Source organism: Megascapheus bottae, chromosome 25 (assembly GCF_031878675.1).
Source record: "Megascapheus bottae isolate mThoBot1 chromosome 25, mThoBot2.hap1, whole genome shotgun sequence".
Lineage (NCBI taxonomy): Eukaryota > Metazoa > Chordata > Mammalia > Rodentia > Geomyidae > Megascapheus > Megascapheus bottae.
Window position 1 is genome coordinate 13,873,115 of NC_143533.1, and position 21,934 is coordinate 13,895,048.

Consider the following 21,934-nt stretch of genomic DNA (forward strand, 5'->3'; position numbering starts at 1 on the left):
TCTCTCTCTCTCTCTGTCTGTCTCTCCCTCTCTCCATCCTGGGGCTTGAACTCAGGGCCTCGGCACTGTTCTTGGGCAATCTCAAGGCTAGTGCTCTACCATTTGAGCCATAGAACTACTTCTAGCCTTTTCTGTGTATGTAGTACCAAGGAATGGAACAAGGGGCTTTGTGCATGGGAAGCAAGCACTCTACCACTAGGCCATCCTCCTGGACCACCCTGTTTCTTCTTTTCTTTCCTTTGTGTAACTTTTTAAAGCGAACCTAGAAAATCTGCATATGTTTCCTATAGATTTCACTGTGCATCTCTAAACATGAATTCTCTTTTCCTTTTTTATTTCTTTTTTATCCCTAAGTAGTTGTACAAAGGAGTTGCCATTCAACAAAGCAGTTTATGAATACAATGTATGTTGATCAGTGTCATTTCTTTCATCTTTCTCCTTCATCCATCCCATTGTCACTCCTTTCCTTAATTTTGTAGGATATGCATTGAATTTTATGACTACATGCTCGCCCTTTTTTTCATTTGTCTATCCCTTCTTCCCTCTCCTTTCTCTTTTCCTTCCCTTTCTCCTTCTCCTCCTTCCCTCCTCCCTCTTTCCTGTCTTTCCTTCACTTGCTCCCTCCTTCCTCTCTTCCTTTCTTCCTTCCTTCTTGCCTGTCTGCCTGCCTACCTACCTACCTACCTATCTTTCTGTATGTGTCAGTACTGGGTCTTGAACTTGGAAACTGGGTCAGAACTTGGACACTGTCCATCAGCTTTTTCTGCTTAAGGGTGGTGCTCTGCTGCACTTCCATTTCTGGCTGATTGAATGGAGATAAGAATCTCATGACTTTTCTGCCCAGTCCAGATTCAAACCATGATCTTCATATGATCTGTATTCTTTATGATCTTCATATGAAGTTCCTTAGTAGCTAGGTTTACAGATGTGGTTTACAGCTTTCCTTTACACAAGATCTCTTACATATATGTTTGATAATTGATTTTCTCTCTGAATAGGAGAAATCACTTTATCAACTATCACATTTCTGTAAGCTGATTGTGGATCTTCTATTAGCCTCACCAAAATGATAAACAAAACAGTAAGGTTCTGTTTGAAGGGTTCCAGAACAACCCTGGAAATGATGAGACTTCTCTGCTTCAGGGCTCCTCACCTCTCTACCCCCTCACATTAGTAATACATAGAACTCAGGAGATATCAGAAAATGACAGCTATAGAACCAGGTTTATATACAGTACCCAACTGTGCAAGATTCAGGAAACAAATGTCAATATTGAACTTAGGGACTATGAAGAAAAATGAATGATGAAATACAACAGTAAATAAGCATTAAACACAAGATAGCAATTGACATGGATTGTTAAGAAATTGTATTTTGGACTTTCTTGCATCATCTGGTAAATGAGAACAGAAATGGAAAATGTCTTATCAAATAAGAAACTCACTGAAGTAATGGTGTGCAAGGGTACATCAGCTTAATTATGCACTTGGAGAGGCACATGTGCTGGCTAAAAGGAAAAACTAAACTAAAACTGGGTGCTGATGCCTCATGCCAACCATCCCAGCTACCTGGGAAGCTCAGTGTTTGAGGATAGCAAGGGCAGAAAAGCAGTTTTTAGATCCCTTCTCGGTGTGATGCTGAGCACAGTGGTACATGCCCATCATGTTAGGACAGGAAGCCTAATGTAGCCAGATTGTACCTACACATATATCCTAACAGGTAATGAAACCCTAGCTCAAAAACTAGTGAATAGAAGCTGAGCACAATGGCTCAAGCCTGTAATCCTAGCTACTTCAGAGGCTGAGATCTGAGGATCTAGGTTCAAAGCCAGCCGGGCACTAAAGAATGTGACATTCTTATCTCCAATTAACCACTAGAAAACCAGAAATGACACATTGGCTCAAGTAGTAGGGTGGTAGCCTTGAGCTGAAGAGCTCAGAGACAGCACCCAGGCCCAGAGATCAATCCCCATGACCAACAAAACAAAACAAAAACTATCGAGCAAAAGTAGGAATAGAGGTGTGGGTACAGTAAGCAGTAAGAGCACCTGTCTAGTAAGTGCAAGGACCTAAGTTCAAACCCTATTACTATCCCTACCTCACCCTCATAAAAAAGAAAAATAAAATAATTTAATTTTAAAGCAAATACTAAAAACCCTCAAAAACAAAAATGACATTTAATCAAGCTGTTAAAATCTCAGAATAGAAAGAAAATTTTCTGTCTGCCTGTCTGTCTGCCTGCCTGCCTGTCTACCTGTCTGCCTGTCTGCCTGCCTGCCTACCTGTGCCAATTCTGGAACTTGAATTCAAGGCCTGGGCACTACCACTGAGCCTTCTGCTCAAGGCTGGCACTCTACCACATGAGCCATAGAATCACTTGCAACTTTCTCAGTTAATGTGGTCCTGAGGACTCAAACTCAGGGCCTCATGTATGCAAGGCAAGCACTCTACCACTAAGCCACATTCCCAGCCCAAGAAAAAATTTTAAGTTGATAGCATGATGGCTTTTCTTCGCAAATGGCCTTATTTTCATTCATTTTAATTAGTCTTGTTTTCATTCATTTGAACTTTGGGACTAGCCAGTGAACGTCCACAGGAGCAAATATTCCAGATCAGGTGTACAGGATGTGTCGTGTATGTGTGCCCATGTGTCAAAAACTGTGCTCATACATACATTAATGAAGAAATCAAAGCTCCCCAATGTGGCCACTAAAAACCCTTTCCATCATTCCTTCCTTCCAGGGGACCCTTATTTACCAGGACTTCCTACTTTAAGCTGAATTTATGAAGGAGCAATTCACTTTCCCATTGAAACATTTCTCCAAGGTGTATAACTATCTTCTGTGTTCTTAAACAACATGAGATTATCCAGGTTATGGTCTCCAGGTCAAAATTAAGCAACATGATACTTTATTATAAGCTTTTACAGCCTTCTCAGGGGAAATTCATGTTGTTATATATTTGAAAGTTTGAGAATTTTGCAAGGAAATAGCTCCAAGATTCTGTATTATTGTTTTCAGTGACTCAAAACAATGACTGGGCAGGGATGGAACAAGATAGGCAAGAAGCTTCTAGAACTCACACAGGCTTCCATATTAACCCTCATCCCTTGGTTTCCTTTTGTTCTAACAGAATCTAGTTTCCCACCTATCTCCATTCCCCTCAACAAAACAGGAAGCAAGCATGATCCTATAGACCAGTCACACCACGATAGGAGAACAATTATTTTGTACTCTTCTTTGGGAAAATATTTTTATTTTCTGTTCCAACTTCTCAATTCTGTTTTGGAAGTCCCATTACACTGTAAATTCATGGTTACTTTATTTTTACCCTCATCTTTCTTCCTTGGCTTCTTTTTGTTCTAACAGAGCCTAGTTTCTCACCTCTCTCCATTCCTCTCAACAAAACAGGAAGCAAGCGTGATCCCATAGGCTAGTCATACCACGATAGAAGAACAATTACTTGGTACTCTACTTTGGAAAAATATTTTTGTTTTCTGCTGCAGCTTCTCTTAATTCTGTTTTGGAAATCTCATAACACTAGAAATTCATAGCTACTTTATTTTTAAAGGGTATTCTCCCACCATAAAAAATGTAAGATTTAAAATAATAAACCTTAGCTCTTTCTTAAGAAAAAAAAGAATGTATTAAGAAATATGACAAGATCCGACTGGACACTGCACTAATGTAGCATAGAAAAGACAGCTTAATAAGGACAAGGGAGAAGGTGCATTATCTCATTGGAGGGGGTGGGCATTAAGGATATGAAAAACGAAACTGAAAAATTGCTAAATGAAGCCCTGAGTGGGGAAAATGAAAAATCAATGAAGGAACGGAGGGAGGAAGAAAAGGTACATTTTTCATCTTCATGATCCTTGATTAGGTTTGTGAAAATTCATTTTCAATTAATGTGTCTTATGGCATTCAGCCAGGCTAGATATGAGCAGGCCTCATATTTTAATCAATTTTTTCCTATTAAGTTTGAAGTAATATATAATAATAGAACTACACTATTCAAAAGGATCCGTTAAAACTGTAAAATAATCTAATTTGGTTTGATTTCTATCTTTATACTAATGACAATCTAACTTCTCAGAGAGGAACTGCACTCATTCTCCAGGGTGCCTGTTACTTGGCTATAAAAATGTCAGGGAAGGATGAATACTGGCTTCCAGGTCTGAGGGTAGCCGCTGAGCAGGGAAGGAAGAAAAGGGCATGCTGGGTACCAGGCCAGGGCTGCATTAGCACATGGTGCTCATGAGCATCCTAAGTGGTTATCGCTCCTTTCTGAGGAACCCATAGGTTCCAAGATGCTCATCTTCCCTTCGCCCCCTCAACCACCATCTAGTGGCTGGTAGGACTGAGCTCTTAATCCTAGCCTTTCAGGTGCTCACGCCCGGATGTTTTCAATCACACTATCTTCATGTTGAGAGAGTTTTCTGCCTTCCTCCTCTTAGAGATAACAACCTAGCACTGCCACGTGCCACTGCCCTCCCCTCCCCATCCCCGGGAGGAGCCAGGCTGGGATGATTTTGTTTTACAAATAACTGTGGGAGCTCTTGATTCTTGTAGCTAGCCTTGTGTTTTAGAGGAGGCAGATGGAATGGAGATGTGGGGAAAACAATTTATTGCTATGTTTCCAGTGGATCAGAAAGAGAACTGGCTCAGAACAATGTCATTGAATGTGCAGTCACACTGGAAAAAGAAAAGAAAAGCTAGGCGGTAAAGGTACTTCCCAAAGTGTTTGTAAAGTTCAAGGGCCCTGAAATTTGAGCCTTGACAAACATTTGCTAGGTTCTCCTCCCAGCCCTGTCCTCTCTGTCTACCTACCCAGCACTGCCTCCCATGGACCTCACTTTAGGAAAATAGAGACTACTCACCCCTGTGAGTCCCCACCTATATCTTCCAGCCGCCACATTTGAACTACTTCCCATAATCCAGTCCAAGTATATGAATGCTGCCTGCATTCACCCTATACTTTCCAGTCTCCATGTTTTGTTTTTATTTATTCTATTCTTATGTGATATGATCTTTTTCCATCTAATTCTTGCCTACAAAAACCCAACCTATCCTGCAAGACCAAGACACTACATACTCTACCCACACTGGAATTGTTTTGTATTTATAGACCCTTGGCATCTAATTGATCAGGCATGGTTGTCTTGAGCACCTCTGGAGGAGGGGTTATTTAGGATCATTCTCATTTTATTGATAAGGAATTAGGATCTTCAGAGGGTCAGTAATTTACCCATCATACAAAGCCTAATCAGGAGCTGGACAAGCAAAACCATCTCATCTGCTCAGAGCCTTTGAACACTGATACTGTCTAGCCTCTATGTTCTCAGCTGGCAAAGCTCCTAAGAGGCCTTCTCACTTGTCACATTCTGTCTCAAGTTCTGATGAGTTTAAATGTTAACAAGAAACAGGACATACTTTGTGAATGTTATTGGCTGTCCTAGCAGAAAAAAAGTTTCCTGTAAGTTGTACTTGGCTCCTCCTCCTCCCCGTACTCACTCCTAAGCCCAAGGACTGGTTTTCCTGTAGGCTTCAGCAAAGAGACAAGAAGGCAGGAGTATTGAAAGAGGTGAATATGCTACAGCCTGTCACAATGGCAAGAGGTGACATGAAACAAATCAGTGAGTAATGTGGTTGGGAAGAAGAAAAAAAAACTCTAAAGAGTTTTGCCAAACAAAGGCAATACTATCCACACCATATAGACAAAAAGAAATTAATTCCATATAAATTATTCTTTATTTGTCCACAAGTATTTATTGAGTACCTACTATTTGCCAATGGCCATTCTAGACATTAGGTATACAGTCATAAACAAGATAGACCAAAGTCCCTGCCCTCATAGAGCTTCCATTCTACCTTAAGAAAAGAGATACAAAACAAACAGACAAAAGAAACACATGAAGCATGTGGCTCTGCAGAAGATACCTGCCATGGGGAAAAGCTGACTCAGGACAGGATGAAGGGGAAAGAAGGAAATGTGACACACAAACCCGAAAAAGTCTTAGAGAAAGTACCTCTGTGACCCACAAGGCATACAACACATGTTAACTAGACCTAAGTAAAAATTGGTCCAACACGAGACATACTATAAACAAACCTTACCATCTGGGTGATGTCACACATAGATATATCAGTAACATGTAAATTATTTTAGTAATATGTCAATAATATGTAGAGTTTATACAAAGCAGGAAGAATTATAAGCAATCTAAAATCAAAACAGGCAGAGGATATGAACACTTAATTCATAAGAGAGGAGGCCTGCGTGGCCTATGAGCTTTTGAAGTCACTCCACCTCACAACTTGTAATGAATAATAATCCTACTGATACAAATCACAGCTAAAACAAAGAGGTGTTATTTCATAACTGGCCCAAATTATAGTGTGCACAGTGCCAGGTGGTGACGAGCATTTGGAAATATCTGCCCTGTCAGACACTTCACAGAACAGGTGGGAAGAATCTGGTAAAGCTGAAATTACATCAACTCTGCACCCTAGCCATTCCTCCTTCCTAAGTAGAGAATCATGTAGACATGCCTGTCATTGTTTGTAGAGGAATAAAACTTTGGGACCATAACTAAATGACCCTACAGAATCCATTTTAATATATTTCAATAAAGTGTATTAGGCAAAGTGGTCACCGACGACTCACACCTGTAATCCTAGCTACTCTCAAGATCATGGTTCATAAACTACCCAGGGCAGGCAAGTCCATGAGACTCTTTTCTCCAATGAGCCACCAAAAAGCCATTAGTGGAACTATGGCTCAAGTTATAGAATGCTAGCCCTGAACACAAAAGCTAAGGGATGTCACCCAGGCCCTGAGTTCAAGCCCTAGAACCAATATACACACATATACACAGAAGTATATTAAACAGTAAAACGAAAAACTTATGTCTGTATGTAATAACCGCACAAAAAAGATGAGATAAAAAGTAAGTTTCAAAATATATACTCTATACCATTTACTTTGTTATAAATTAAAATGAATACAATTTTAAAACAAATTAAGCTATATATTCATAATAGATATGTATTTCTGTAGTCAAACCTCAGAAACAAGGTCCAGAAGGATCTAGGACTGAATTGCCTCTGAAGTGAAGAGAGGATAGAAGAAGGAAGAGGAGGAAGTGGCTCTGTGGCTCAAGGGGTAGGGCAGTAGCTTTGAACTGAAGAGCTTAGGGACAACATCCAGGCCCACAGTTCAAGTCCCACAACTGACAAAAAGTAAAGAACAAAACTATAAAACTAAATACTTCTTTACCAGTACTGTTTCTTTATTTAAAAACCAGTCAGAAACAACTATGCCAAAATGTTAACATGTGTTAGTCCTATAAGAGGCACATGGGGTTTATTTTTCTTATTCCCTGTAATACCATGTTTAAATATTTTTTCCAACTTGCAAAAATGAGAAGACAAGAACAGAGACAACCTTTAGAGTCAAAGATCTTGACACAGACCCCAGAATGGCCATTATTTAACAAGAGACTGCCGGTTTAAGGCTCCGAGCCTCTGTTTCCTACATTAAAAAAAAAAACTGAACAAATAATACCATCTATGGAGGGTGTATAGGATGTTCATTCTTGTGAGGATTTTGAGAGAAGAGACACATTAAAACCTACTAGGGTCTTGGAACATGAGGCCAAACACCCTCACAAATTTCTTGGAGCAGAACTGGGCACCCAGATCTCCAAGGGACAATTCAAAGTCAATCAGAAACCATTTCAGTACTTCATTGACATTTGCCAAGAAAGAACTTCTTCTTGGAAAGGACAGTTGGTACCATGAATACATTAATCAAGACTTGTCCTCAAATGCACCTGTAACCATTCTAGAATACATAGTGGGGGGGAAAGGACAGACACAATTGCACTCTTTCAGGTATCTTCCAAAATCTCAGCATTCTGAACAAAGTATTAAGGTTTTAAAACCAGCAAACACTCATACCATACTACTAGAGTTTGAAAGAAACCATAACATTTTTATTTTCAGTAAGTAAATTCTGCCTCAAACTCTTGAGGAGCAGATATTTTAGAGCATGGGTGACCATGAGATAAGATGCACATTTAGAGCCACGGCTAAGTAGGAGGCATGGATGTAAGGATTGAGGTCTGAGTCAAACATGGGCAAAAGCTTGAGACCCTATCTGCAAAGTAAAGTAAAAGACCAGAAGTGTGGCTCAACTATTAGAGCACCTGCCTAGCAAGCATGAGGCCCTGTGTTCACCAAAGGAATAGCTAAGTTTTCAGTTAAGGACAGAGTTAGGGAAGATGGGATGAAGTGGTGGGACAGGATTTGAACATATAACCCAGGGTTGACAGGCAGTAAGTCAAGTCACTGTCTAGGCAGAAGAAGGGGGTGAACTGGAGACTACTATCAAGAGTGGGCTGAGATGGGTCAGGAAGTAAGGGATCCAGATTCAAGAAGACCAAGTAGGCTAGAAGCAGGTCCAAGACTGTTCTAAGTGCCTAGAGGTGCTAGAACACAGTGTGTAGGAGGCACTGGACCTAGGAGCTGTATGCACCTTTTCCACTATGTGGTCCACATGATAAGCCTCTCTGGCCTCTAGAGACTGTCTGGAACCCAGAAAAGTGAAGAAAGTCTCCAGCAAGAGAAAACACAGCATCCCAGGAGAGTCAACACAATTACCCATTTGGTCTGCAGGTCATGGAATCCCCTCAGTCATATGATTTGACTTTTTGGAACTGAATTGTGAATCTCTTCTACTAGAACAAATGCCAGTGACTTTCCCATCAAAGACATAGAAATCCATCAGAGCAGGGAAGGAATCCCGAAACAGTGGAGGTGGCCATGGCAGGGTAACATCTAGATGAGTGATGCACAGCTCGCCTCAAGCCTTCTGCAGAACCCAGCAGAACCTGTGATGCCTGTGTCAACCATAGTGACAGTATACCGTGAATGGAGAACACTGTTCATCGGCTTCCTTTCTCTTCCACATTCTTGTTTAAGTGGGGCAGAAGCATCACAAGGAAAGACAAAAGGCAGATACTGACAAGATGGCCCCTATATACCATGATGAATAGAAAACCAGTGTCAGAACAGTGGGCTTCTGCATGATCTCACTCCATCAGCACAGTCTAGCAGCTTCTGTAGGCCAACATCACCCTTAACTAAGACTTTGGCTATGGCTAACAACCAACACATTCTCAGCAACACCTGTGGCTGTCAGGAAAGACAATGAAAATAAAGCATGTATGACACATACTCCACTTCAATTTATTTTAGCTGAACAGATCTCCCTCTTCATAAATCAGACTTCTTCGAGTGAAGTCAGTGTGACAGAAACTAGCCACTTCTTTCCTAAACAAACAAGATGGTTAAGAAAGTAACTATTGCTACTAATGTCCATTTAGAGAGGATACTTGGAGTTCCCCCTCTCATATACACATGCAATCAAAAGACCTGGGCACTTAGCTGTTTCTCTGCACTCTTGGGCGTGGTTCATAAGAAATATTTTCTTCTCAGAGCACTCAAATTCAAGCTCAGCGGGTGTCCTTGGCACTTACAGAATTATAATTGGTAGTCTTTTTTTTTTAATATAGTTCATTCTTTGATGTCTAGGAATCCATGTTTCCAAAAAGACTCTGGATCTCTGAGTTCTCTGCTCTGCAGTCTGGAGCTGTATAAACTCAGGTGACAATGTGGGGAGATTTTCACAAATGAGGGCCCCCAAATGAGCCCATTTTTTCCCTCTGAATATAGCACGTTCTTCCAGTTACATTTCTTGGCTGATCACAGAAAAAATAGCAACTTCTTCCCCGCTGAGAGTGTAAAAGTGTTCTTCTCACCACGAGCTGTAATGGGAACCGTTTCCACTCAGAGCAGGCTACCACTTTATCATCTTCCAAAGAGCCGGAAGCTAAATTTGGAGAAGAGCTCGTGCGACATGATCTGGAGACAGTTCAATGGAGTGGATTAGGGTTGAGGGCTCAGTGTTAGGGGTCCTTTCCCTTACCCCAGGTGACTAACTACTAACAGTAGGAATCACTGGGAACCTTGTAAACACAGACCTAAGGCACCCTTGTGTGTGTTAAATGTGGCAACACACTGTAGGATCATTTCAGAATGTGCAAGGCAGGTGGCAGAATCATTTCAAATGGACGATTCTTGGGAGGAAGAAAATTTAATTTAAAAACAAAATTGCTTTGTATGTAAATAATCTACTCAAGAGTCTGGGGGCCAAGATAGAGAGCAGCAAAAAGCACAGAAAGGAGCAGTTAAGTACTCAAAGATGCCTTTTGGTCCCCAAGACTCCGAAAGAGAAAAGCGACACTAGGTGTTAGTCTGGACATTAGTTACTTTTATCTATAAATTCACTTTCCCCCAGCTTAGGTACACAGTTTACTTCCAGGGTTCCACTGATGATGTTTAGTGTTTTATGTACACCGTCTCATTTAACTCATAGCAAAAGACTTCTCAGGTAGATACACCTCCTAATTCCATTTGAAGACAAAGAAATGAATAACTTTGCCAAGTTCCAAGTGACCCAAAAGTCTGTGGTTATAGGTATTTTCTAAGAAACCTTTCACTGTATTTTCACAAGGATCTCAATATGCAAGGGCACAATGCAGACTCAGGGTCTGGGGAGATAGCTCTGAGACCTCAAATAGAAGGGAAGCCCTGTGTTGCTGACTGGCTATTGAACCAAGAACTTGGAAGCTGGTTATGGTGGAGTATGCTTGTAACCCTAGCTACTCAGGGGGTAGGAAGATTGGTGACAGCCTTGGCGTAAAAGCATGAGAGAGACCCTGCTTGGGCAGGATAGGGGGAACCTGAAGCAGAAAGGATTTGATGCGGCTCAAGCTATAGAGGGCTTGCCTAGCAAATGTGATGCCCTAGGTTCAATCCCTAGAAATTAATTAATTAATTAATTAATTAATTAATTTATTTATTTATTGCCAGTCCTGGGCTTGAGCTCAGGGCCTGAGCACTGTCCTTGGACTTTCTCAAGGCTAGAGCTCTACCACTTGAGACTCAGCACCACTTCCGGCTTTTTTCTATATGTGATACTGAGGAATCGAACCTGGGTCTTCATGCATGCTAGGCAAGCACTTTAACCACTAGGCCAAACTCCCGGCCCCAATCCCTAGAAATTTAAAACCTCAACTCTGGAGAATTATTCATCCAATCTAGTTGGTTTCCCTCAGTCAGGGTACCATCACTCCAAAAAAATCGACGTAAGAGATGATGAGCAAATACTTTTAAAACCATGCCCTAGGAATTTCACATGAGTCATGGTCCTTGTGAATACTATTTTTTCAACCAGGCATTTTGTCCTGTTTCTAAAGAAGTCATGTAGCCAAGTGCCAGGTAATTTAAGCCAAGGAGTGGTCAGACATATGCATGCATGGACAGAGGCAGAAGGACCTAGAATAGCTGGTCCTTGATATTTAATTCCTAATGTCCAAGGATATTAGGTAGAATGGATGCTGTCCCGTTAGGTCTTTACTCTCTGATTCACAAGAGCTTCTCATCTTCCCTCTAGGTGGGTCTTGTTCACCACTGGGATCTGTTGGTTACCACCAGCATTAACAGTGAGCTATTGGGCTGACAGTTTGGCCTAGTGGTAGAGTGCTTGCCTAGCATGCACAAAGACCGGGTTCAATTCCTCGGTGCCACATACATAAAAAAAAGCCAGAAGTGGTGCTGTGGCTCAAGTGGTAGAGCTCTAGCCTTGAGAAAAAAACAAAACAAAACAAACAAACAAAAAAAACAAAGACAGTGCTCAAGCCCTGAGCCCAAGCCCAGGACTGGCAAGAAAAAAAAGAGTGAGCTGTTACAGAATCCTGCTCAGGAGCCAGACTTAGACAAGAAAGTGATGGGAAGGTACCCTGATAGAACCAGACAGTCTCAGACTTTGGACAGCTCTCTCCCTTCTCTTGTCCCTACTGACCAGTCCACAGGCTTTGCACCTCCTACTCTTACATTCACATCAGTTTTCCATAAGTGCTTCCAAAGGGAGTCTAGCTGAATATGTAAAAATACAAAGCCTCACATGGAGAGCCAGGCTGCTGTCCATCCTGGCTGCAAAGTAGAATTACCTATGGAATTTAAAAAAAACAGTCCCAGTCCTCCTTTCCACGCCCCCAGTACCCAGTCTTCCCCCATGTGCCACAGTCAGACATTTTTCTAGAGCTCCCTAGGAGACGTGAATGTACAGCTTGGATGAGAAGCACAAATGGGAAAATCAATGTCTCACATCTTATCTCTTATTAAACATCTACATTATAAAAAGGGAGAGATTTCTGCTGAAAAAAACTAAAGAAATAATGTGTCGTGTACACCTGGAAAGCAGTTTCCTTCAGATACTTCAGAGGAGAAACATTTTCTGTGTCACAAATGATTCTGGGAAATGAGAAGATGATAAAATGATCATCTTTGTTTAGTTGATAGTTATTTTTAGTATTTACAAAATACTAAATGCTGGGAAAAGGTACATTATTCAACATTTAAGGTTTCAAGAGCCTCAGTAACCTTAACCTGGATGTTTTGAGCTTTTGAAAAGAGAAGTTCATCACTATAAGGAACTATATGTTCCTTTAGAGATTTTAGGACCAAGATGGCACCCACAGTGAATGGAGACTGGAGCTCCAGCCATGGTGGAAGTGAAGTTTATGTCACTGATGAGTTCTCAAGCCTTATGTAAGAGAAAGAGAACTGCCATTAACATCAAAGGGTTGCTTCTAGCCTAGGTCAAATGTGCTCCTTCTCTCTGGACTATAAAAGTCAGAGTGGAAGATTTCACAGTGACCAATGCAGCTGTCTGCTCAAGATTTGCCTCAACTGATCTGGAGTGATTTATGTATGACTTTGCACACCATGCAAAGGAGTGTTAACATTAAGATGATAGTAACAAGGCACAGCATAGAAAGCAACAGAATTCTTTATATAAAGAACATTTTCCAGGGCTGGGATGCAGCTCAGTGGCAAAGCTCTTGCCTAGGAAGTGCAGTGTTCTGAGTTTAATCCCCAATAGAAATAGGAAAAGGCAAAATAAAGAACAGTTAAAGGACCAGGAGTTTGGCCTAGTGGTAAAGTGCTTGCCTAGCATGCACAAAGACTGGGGTTCAATTCCTTGGTACCACATACATAGAAAAAAACCAGAAGTGGTGCTGTGGTTCAAGTGGTAAAGTACTAGCCTTGCGAAGCCCCAGGACTGGCAAAACAAACAAACAAAAACAGTTAAAGAACATTTGCCAAGGTTATCAGATTTCTTTCTCATAGCCTTTTAGACTATATCTGCATGTAAGATCAGATTCCTAAGAAGCATACCTATGATGAAGACTACAGTACATTCTGGGCTATGCAAACAATGTTAGACCTATTTTCTACGGTTTGCATGGAGAGCTAAAGTTTTCCTCTTCGAAAGTGCCACCCAGTGGTTCTGGCTTGGCTTTGCACCACAATACAGAAGAAAATATGTCTATATATTCTTTTCTACAGAATAGTTTTCTAAAATATGAATTCATGTCTCTCCTTTCTCCATGAATCTCCTTGCTGCAACTCCTATCCATTCTCTAAATCACTAAAGCTTTGAACTTTTTTCCAACCTGGTCCTTCTGCTCCGAGTCTATCATTTATCCATGTATTTTTAAATAATGTAACCTCATAAATGTCTAAAAAATGGAGATTTTCAACCTATCTTTTTGCAGTAGAAATAGACACAGTATACTGAACCAGTGCTGTGATTTTTTACTACCTGATTCAGATCATTGCAGTTCAGAATTCAATATACTTTTCTGACATCTCCATCATTGGTTTTGAAACCCAGACTTCCTCTAAGTGGCACTAAAGCTGATGTCATCATTCTAACTTGGAGCCTGTTATTTCCCTCTATTGGCTGAGCTTATGTGGGAGATGCAAAAATTCATAGGAAGAAAATGAAGCACAAATATGTCTTTATGTGTCTTCCTATTTCCACGCGCGAGTGTGCGCGCACACACACACACACACACACACACACGCGCGCGCATATCTCAGCCCTCTGTATCCATGGATTCCACACCTGCAAGTTCCAGTCAACTTCAGATCGAAAAAGTATTTGACAAAGGGCTGAACATGCACTGACATTTTTACTTGTCATTCTCTAACCAGTATAGTTTAACTTGAAACATTAAGGTCATAGATTTATTAGCTACTGTAAGTAATTCAGAGATATTAATAGAGGATTGCAGAGGTGATAAGCAAATACTATATCATGTAATATATGGGATTTGAGCATCCAAGGATTTGGGTATCTTTGGGGTGAGGGTTCTGGACCAAATATTTTTAGTACTAGGAGACTCTGTATGCGTATGTACCCCCAGTTCTTTCCAGTTAAGACAGTCATCTTATTTTGAAAGTAGACTACCAAACAGAATTCTAAATTTCTTTGAAAATGGAACAAGAAGGAGAGAGTTGTCTTTGATTTTAGTATCAGTCTTAAGAGATTAACAAAAGTAAGTGCATGTGAGGTTTCATTCGATGGTATACTTAACACTAGACATGAGAATAACATATTCCCATTCAGTGAGATAAAAGAGTACAGGTTAATAAGAGCTCTCCCCTCACCCAAGACTTCAAGTGCGTGAGACTCAAAAGCAGAAAAAGTATGCTCTGACAGCCAAAGTTCCCAGACACCCTAGAAGATGACAAAGCCATGTTTTTCCTAGGAAAATGTGTTCCTGCTAGCTACCTAGTGCAAAGTGTGGAGCAGCATCCTTCCCCATCGCTGTGGCAGGTGGCCCTCCAGTCTAGGTACATTAAGGGGTATGAAGGCGTGGCCTTGTACCTCCATGAGCCATTGTGTGTGAGCACACTTGGTCTTACGTAAAGAGGACGTTTATCCTCCACCCAACATAGCAATGTGCCTCTCCCCACCTCATCATCCATAATCATATCCCCAAATGTGGTGGATTCATAGAATAGATACTCTTTTTTTTTTGGCAAGGGGTGTGTGTCATGGGCTTGAACTCAGCCGGGGCACTGTCCCTGAGCTCTTCAGCTCAAGGCTACCGCCCTACTCTTGAGTCAAGCTCCACTTCCTGTTTTCTAGGGGTTAATTGGAGATATGAGTCTCAGGTCCTTTTGTGTCTGGGCTGAGATCCTCAGATCTCAGCCTCCTGCACAGCTAAGATTACAGGTGTGAGCCACTACACCCAGCAGAGTAGATACTCTTTTGGTCTTTTGTCTGCCATGTGTATGGCTTCTTATTAGCTATACAGTTTTAATAATTCACTAATAAAATAGGTCTACTTTAGAGTGATAATTATTATAAGGGAATTTTCCCCCAGTTTTTCATTGCCAAGTAAATGTTATGTTAAATTAAGACCTTTATTTTTTCCTTTCTTTTTCCATTTCCTTTTTTTCTTCTTTTGCTTTCTTTTTTTTAAAGTTAGAAAATTATACGCAAGGGAATTATTAGAATCTTATGAGTACTAATTATTCTTTTTCCATCTTTTTTTATTGGACAAAAAATACCAAACTGATAATATGTGATCAGCTTTATCGTAGTATGAACTTTCTTCTATTGATCTTCATCACAGTGAGACAGATTACCCTGATACAAATGAAAACCATTCCTTACTTTTTTCTTCTTAGAGAAATAAATGTTCTACTTACCTGTTTTGCTTCATCTAGAAAAGCAGAACAGTGACCTCTTCCCAATAGAATGAATACATGGCTTCATGCCACATTTCATAGTCAACAGGGAAAGGATGGTGGAAAGGAGAGCAGGTAAAGAAGGAACAGGAAGGATAAATGAGGGTAACGAGATGGAGGAAAAGAGAGACAAGGCAGATAAAGACACCAGCAATGGCAAAAGACCTGCAGTGGTGGCCAGGAGGAGAGGCAAGCAGGTATAAGAAGAGTGTAGTGCCTGAATTTAAGTCAGTTTCTCTCATCACACCTTTCTGTCCCCTGAGCTGGAGGACCCCACTGATGGTGGTGTGCTCAGCAGCATTCATCACTGTAATGCTTTGGTATGGAGAAAGCCTTCCTATAGAGAGGGAATCAGAGGACATATGAAGAGATGCCCCTTCAGGCCAAGGTGGTAATAGTTGGAGCAAGTCTATCTGCAAGCCACAGGAAACTGAGCTGAGAGGCAGATATGTTCTATAGCTGAAGCTTCCTCACCACAGGAAGTAATTCTGGACCTGAGGCCTTGTGCAAGTGCTTACCTCCTCGACCATCTGTTTGACTTTCTTCTGCTGGCAGTGTACCATGTCATCTAGGTGTTTAATCCGCTCTCGGAGGCTGGCTGATGCCTCCTCCAGCTGCTGATACCTAACAGGGAAGAAAAAAGCAGCTGAGTACTCCAACTAAGCCATAAGAATATTGCCCCAAACACAAGACTCCAAGATTTCATCCTCTTATCTTGAATATCTTAGGGGTGAACTACAGATCAGCTACTCTACCCTAGCAAGATATAAGGCCCTTCAAGTTCTCACTTTCAAGTGTTAACCTGTATAAGGACAGTTACTGCACTTTCCAGAGACAAATATTTTTGGCCACTTAAAAGTATGTGAGGCTCTCATTTGGTGGATAATTAGAGACAGACCATCCATCAAGGAAGGACCTTGACCAGAACACAAGAAAATAACTAAAACCAAGTGTCAGAGCCTTGGATGTCCAGAGTTACCTGTGTTCTATGCATCATTTATTTGAGATGAACAGGTTGAAAGAAGAGTGGCCCATGCCACAAAACACGCCATCCTTTTGTTTGAAAACAGTGCAAATTATTCCCTAACTATACTTGATTCAAAGAAACCAAAGAAGCCAACAGATGACTCTGTGTTGTGTAGGCTTTGAGCACAGAATGCTGGAGGAAGGGTGTGGTGATTACACACCACCTTAGCATCCAGTGAAAATTCCTAGAACCTGGAAAACTCTGAAGCTATAAAACAGGAAGAAAAATAGGTATTATTTTCAACATAGACTGTGTAGCAGGGAGTGTACCCCAAAGTACCCTCATAACAACCCTTCAAGGCAGGCACTACTTTCAATTATGGAACTCTTCTTCCTTTAAGGGGAAAAAAAAGAATGCCCATTTTGTAGCTAAGCAGAAAGGTTCAGGGAAGTTAAACAATGTGCCTAGAGTACTCAACCCATCCCTTGCCTGACTTTCCTTCACAGGAAATGCATGTGTATTGGGGTTTGTATTCAGGACTGCAAGCTTGCTCACATGGCTGGTATTCTTACCCCTGAGCCACACCTCTAACCTGGCTTTTTGGCTATTTATTAGGGAGGTAGTCTTTAGGATTTTTCTGTCCAGGCTGGCTTCCATCCTCAATCCTTAGCTACTTAGCCTCCTGAATAGCTATGATTACAGGTACCAGCTCCTGGTTTCTACCTTTTGATTTCAGGAAGATTCAATGGCCTATTCTTGTATTTTCCATTCAGGGTTCTACATGTTTATAGCCAAAAGGCAATGCCAAGTTTGGATACAAAAACATGTTTAAATTAATTTCTAGGACAAATGGTATTAGTCACCATAGATGAGTCTGCTCATTCTACAAAGTCCACAGCAAAGGGCATTTATAGACTGAACTTTTGCCCTTGCAGCAGTCTTTGCTGTGCCCCACTGCACTAACAACCAGCCATTGGCCATAAGGTGTGGCTGTCAGCCCCACCCTGGAAGCTCTCACATATTTAGTCTGTCACAAACATGGAAACTTTATCCCACAAAATGAGAACATGCTTGCCCTCTAAATCCACTCCAAGATGAAGGATGGTTCCTCTTACCTCTGTTTGTTAGGCTCAGTGATTTCCCCTGACATTTCTGTTTCATGCTCTAAGAGTTGAAGTTGAAGTTGATGCCGTTCCTAAAACAAATAGGTATTGTAATCAGTAGGTCACCACAGAGATGGACAGAAAGTGTCAAGCAAGTTCAGCTTTTAGAAGTGCAAGTCTGTGTAATAACCCTAGGGATCACTCACTCACTCACTGAGAGTCCAAATAAAGTTCAGGGATATGCCTGTGTAGTTGCAGCTATATTTCTAGATTCGAGGAAAATACCCTAGGAACACCACACTCAAGACATCTTTAAAAAAAATACTGTTAGCCTAGGTTTACATATCTTATGAAAATGTATAAGCTCTAAATAATGACAACCAATGCTTCAAATAAGTAACCCAAACTATTATAAAAGTCTTGTTTATGTTCTAAAACATCAAGTAAACAGACTCTGGAATTATGATGTCCTAGCCTGGTAGTGTAAACACAACGTCACTTCTAAAACATGTGTAAGTATTGTGGTTAGATTAATGGTTGCCCGGAGATGCCCACCTCCTAATCCCTGAATTTTGCAAATACGTTATCTTATTATCTTACAAGAAAAGGGATTTTTAAATGGGGAGATTCTCCTAGATTGTTCATTTGGGCACTTGTCAAAAGGAGGAGTGAGGCTGGAACTAGAAAGAGGTTAAAGGTGCTATGCTGCTGGTTCAAGGCACTGGAGGAGGGGGCTACAAGTCAAGGAACACAGACACTCCAGAAGGTAGAAAAGACAAGGAAACAGATTCTCCTCTGGATCTTCCAGAAGGAATCCAGCATCAGTCTCTTGGTTCTAGAACTTCTCCCCTCCAAAACTGTAAAACAATAAATGAATGTTGTTTGAAGCTAGTATTTTTTTTTTGCCAGTCCTGGGCTTGAGCTCAGGGCCTGAGCACTGTCCTTGGACTTTCTCAAGGCTAGAGCTCTACCACTTGAGCCTCAGCACCACTTCTGGCTTTTTTCTATGTATGTGGTACCAAGGAATCGAACCCAGGTCTTCGTGAATGCTAGGCAAGCACTTTAACCACTAGGCCAAACTCCTGGCCCCCCCCCCTTTTTTTTTTACCAGTCCTGGGCTTGAGCGCAGGACCTGAGCACTGTCCTTGGACTTTCTCAAGGCTAGAGCTCTACCACTTGAGCCTCAGCACCACTTTTGGCTTTTTTGTATGTATGTGGTACCAAGGAATCGAACCGGGTCTTTGTGCATGCTAGGCAAGCACTTTAACCACTAGGCCAAACTCCCAGCCCTAGTATTTTTTGATAATATACTGTAGTAGCAGTAAGTAACAGTAAGGCAATGTATTTTATATACTTTATATACTTCCAAAAAAGTAAGAATCTAGGCCAGTATTTCTTTAGAGAAAGTGAAAAGAAATGTTGCTAAAAAGCCTGGATTCCATCAGTACTGAAATGGCACTAAAAATTATGAACCCCATCTTTTCTCTCCAAAACTCTAATAAATATTTAAAAATTATATAGATTTTACAACTCCTTTCCATAAAATTATTGGATGCAAGTCTTGGAAAATCTAATTGCTATGAGCTCTGAAGCTGTAAAGTGTGGTACCAAATGGAAAGCTTGGCTGGGCAGGGAGCATCCATCATGCCAGGGAAAGAATTACATCCCCAATGTGTTTGGAATGGTGAAGTAAGACCAGCTTTACTGGGGTTTTGTAACTGTTGTGAAATCTCTACAGCAAACACACATCCTTACCATCTGGCCAGGGCAGCATGCTTCCCCTGCCCTGTGGGCTGTGCCACAGACTGGAAGTTATTATCATCAGCCCTGAAATAAGGGTGACAAACCACTCACAAATGACCACTTCCCCCACCCACAAAAAAGGTGTCATCTAGCTACACCTCATGTTTCTACTCCTGTGTTCTAAAACTCGAAGTGTGATAAGTCTTCAGAGTGCACTGCACAATTATGTCTTCTGAGAAGCCACTACTAGAATGAAGACACAGAACATTTTCTATAGAAAAACAAGATGAGTGGGAGAGAGTTGGTGGGAGAAAAACATGGGAAGGGGTAACAATGTTCAAGAAGTAATGTACCTACCACCTGATGAATGTAACTAACCCCTCTGTACATCATCGTACCAATAAAATAAATTTTTTTTAAAAAAGGAAAAGAAAAAGAGCATTCCCTGACTCTCAGGGAGTTCTGGAAGAGCACACTCTACAAGATTTTCTCTGGTCAGAAACAAAGATAGTTCCCATATAGTGCTTAGTGAGAGAAACAGTGAATTAAGGTATAGGAGAGAAGCCATGCCAAAGTACATTGTCTGAGCAAAATGCAACGGGAAATGAGAACAGGATACAAACAAGGCCTGGTTTCCGTCTGCGGACCTGCTGCTCAACCACAGTGGGACAGAGATTTGGCCAGATTCCCTTTCTCAAAGATTTACTCATGAAGGGAAAAGCATGTGATTGGAGATACCTAATCGTGGTATTTCTTTAGCCTTATTGGAAAAGAAGATTTAGAGAAAGAACAATAAATCTTGAGTCACAAAAAAAATAAAATAAAGAAACCAAGTGTTGACAAAGAGCTAGACTCACCACCTTCTAGACCTTTCAACCTGTCAGGACTGCACATAGAAATCAGTGTGAATAAACAAGAAACTTCCAGAATCACAGGGATACAGTGAAGATCTACTATAAAACAGATCAAGCTAAAAAAATGCTGACTTCAGGTGCAAACACTCATGGCTTATAACAAGGTCATAAATTACTGAGCCCTTATCAACATGGCAGGAATTGTGCTTAGTAAGTAGCATGTCTTCTTCTCATTCATTCTCATGAAAGGCCTCAGAATAAGAACTAATGCTACTAACATATTACAGAAGAAATAGTTTGGAAGAGTTAAAGAACTGCCCACAATTCATATATGTGTGTGTGTGTGTGTGTGTGTGTGTGTGTGTGTTGTGGTCAGATTAATGGTCACCCATTGATGCCTAAATCCTAATCCCTGAAAATGAGAGGCAAGATCAACTTCCTGGCTCCTGTGATTCTAAATCCTCTGTGTTCAGTGAGGTACCACTGGCTCATACCTATCATCCTATCTACTCAGGAGGCTGAGATTATGATTCAAAGCCAGCCTAGACAGAAGAGTCCTCAAAAGACTTTCCAAAATAACTGAAAAATAGTAGGGCTGGAGGTGTGACTTAACTATAGTAGCGCACCAGCTGTGAGCAAGCAAGCTGACTGAGCACAAGACTCTGAGTTCAAACCCTAGTGCCACCAAAACAAATGAATAATTTCTGTGTTCTTGCCACATATATACAATCTACCCTGCCTGCTCACTTCCTCCCTCACACAGCAGGAAAATCTGCCATCCAGATAGGGCAATGTCTTAGGAGAATGGTGATGAACACATTCATCCAGGTTCTAGAAAGCCCTTCTATTTGCAGACTCCAGTACCTCCACCACCAGTCAATACTGCTGTTAATTCTCAATTAGCCAACCATCTGCTCTCCAGAAAAGCCCTCCAGGGGGTAGAGATCAGATTATAACTCTCAAGTAAAGAGGGAGGTTAGCAGAAAAAGTGCACCCCACAAGCCTAGAAGCACCCATGTTGGCTGAGGCTGTAGGAAACTGTGATAGAGACCAGAGGAGGGATGAGGAGGCCTTTCTTCAGATCCACATGACAGTGTACTCAGGACCTTGCTCAACTGTCACTACCTTGCTCCCATCTCCAGGCTGGGGATTTTGAGCATCCAAAGCAAGTTACAAGGTGCTAATAATGTTTTAGGGTTGGTGGGTTTCCTCTATCTGCAACCTGTGCAGCAACAGCTGTTCTGCAGAACTCAGAATCAGCTGTCAGCTACTAAACATCATCCATTTCTTTCCTTCCTGTCCTCCTCTCTCTACCCCCTCTTCCTGTTCACCACTTCCTGCCTGGTTTCTGGCTCATGCTCTCGCCTGAGCTCTTGTCTTCCCTAGTACCTCATCCTCACCATGAGAGACTTACCTGGTTCCTCTAAACTCCTGATGTGACAGGGAAATATCTTCCTGCCCTAGACACATACCCCAGAAATAACAGGGGTGGGGTACTGACAGAACACTCAAATAGGCCTGGGGTTACTCAATAGGTAAGCCAAGTACATGGTTGGAACTTTGGCTAGCTGTTACAATGGTAATGTGTGTAAA

At 41.3% G+C, this 21,934-nt stretch overlaps 1 protein-coding gene across 1 annotated transcript in view; it reads right to left on the reverse strand.

Annotated features, from left to right (window-relative positions):
* The window catches only part of Myzap (myocardial zonula adherens protein), a 72,314-nt gene that overhangs the window by 20,348 nt on the left and 30,032 nt on the right, over positions 1-21,934 (reverse strand). The window contains exons 9-10 of the mRNA XM_090358326.1: positions 17,757-17,836; positions 16,193-16,298 (exon numbers count right to left, since the gene is read on the reverse strand). Coding sequence (XP_090214452.1) covers positions 16,193-16,298; positions 17,757-17,836 — 186 coding nt within the window. The remainder of the gene's footprint in view (positions 1-16,192; positions 16,299-17,756; positions 17,837-21,934) is intronic.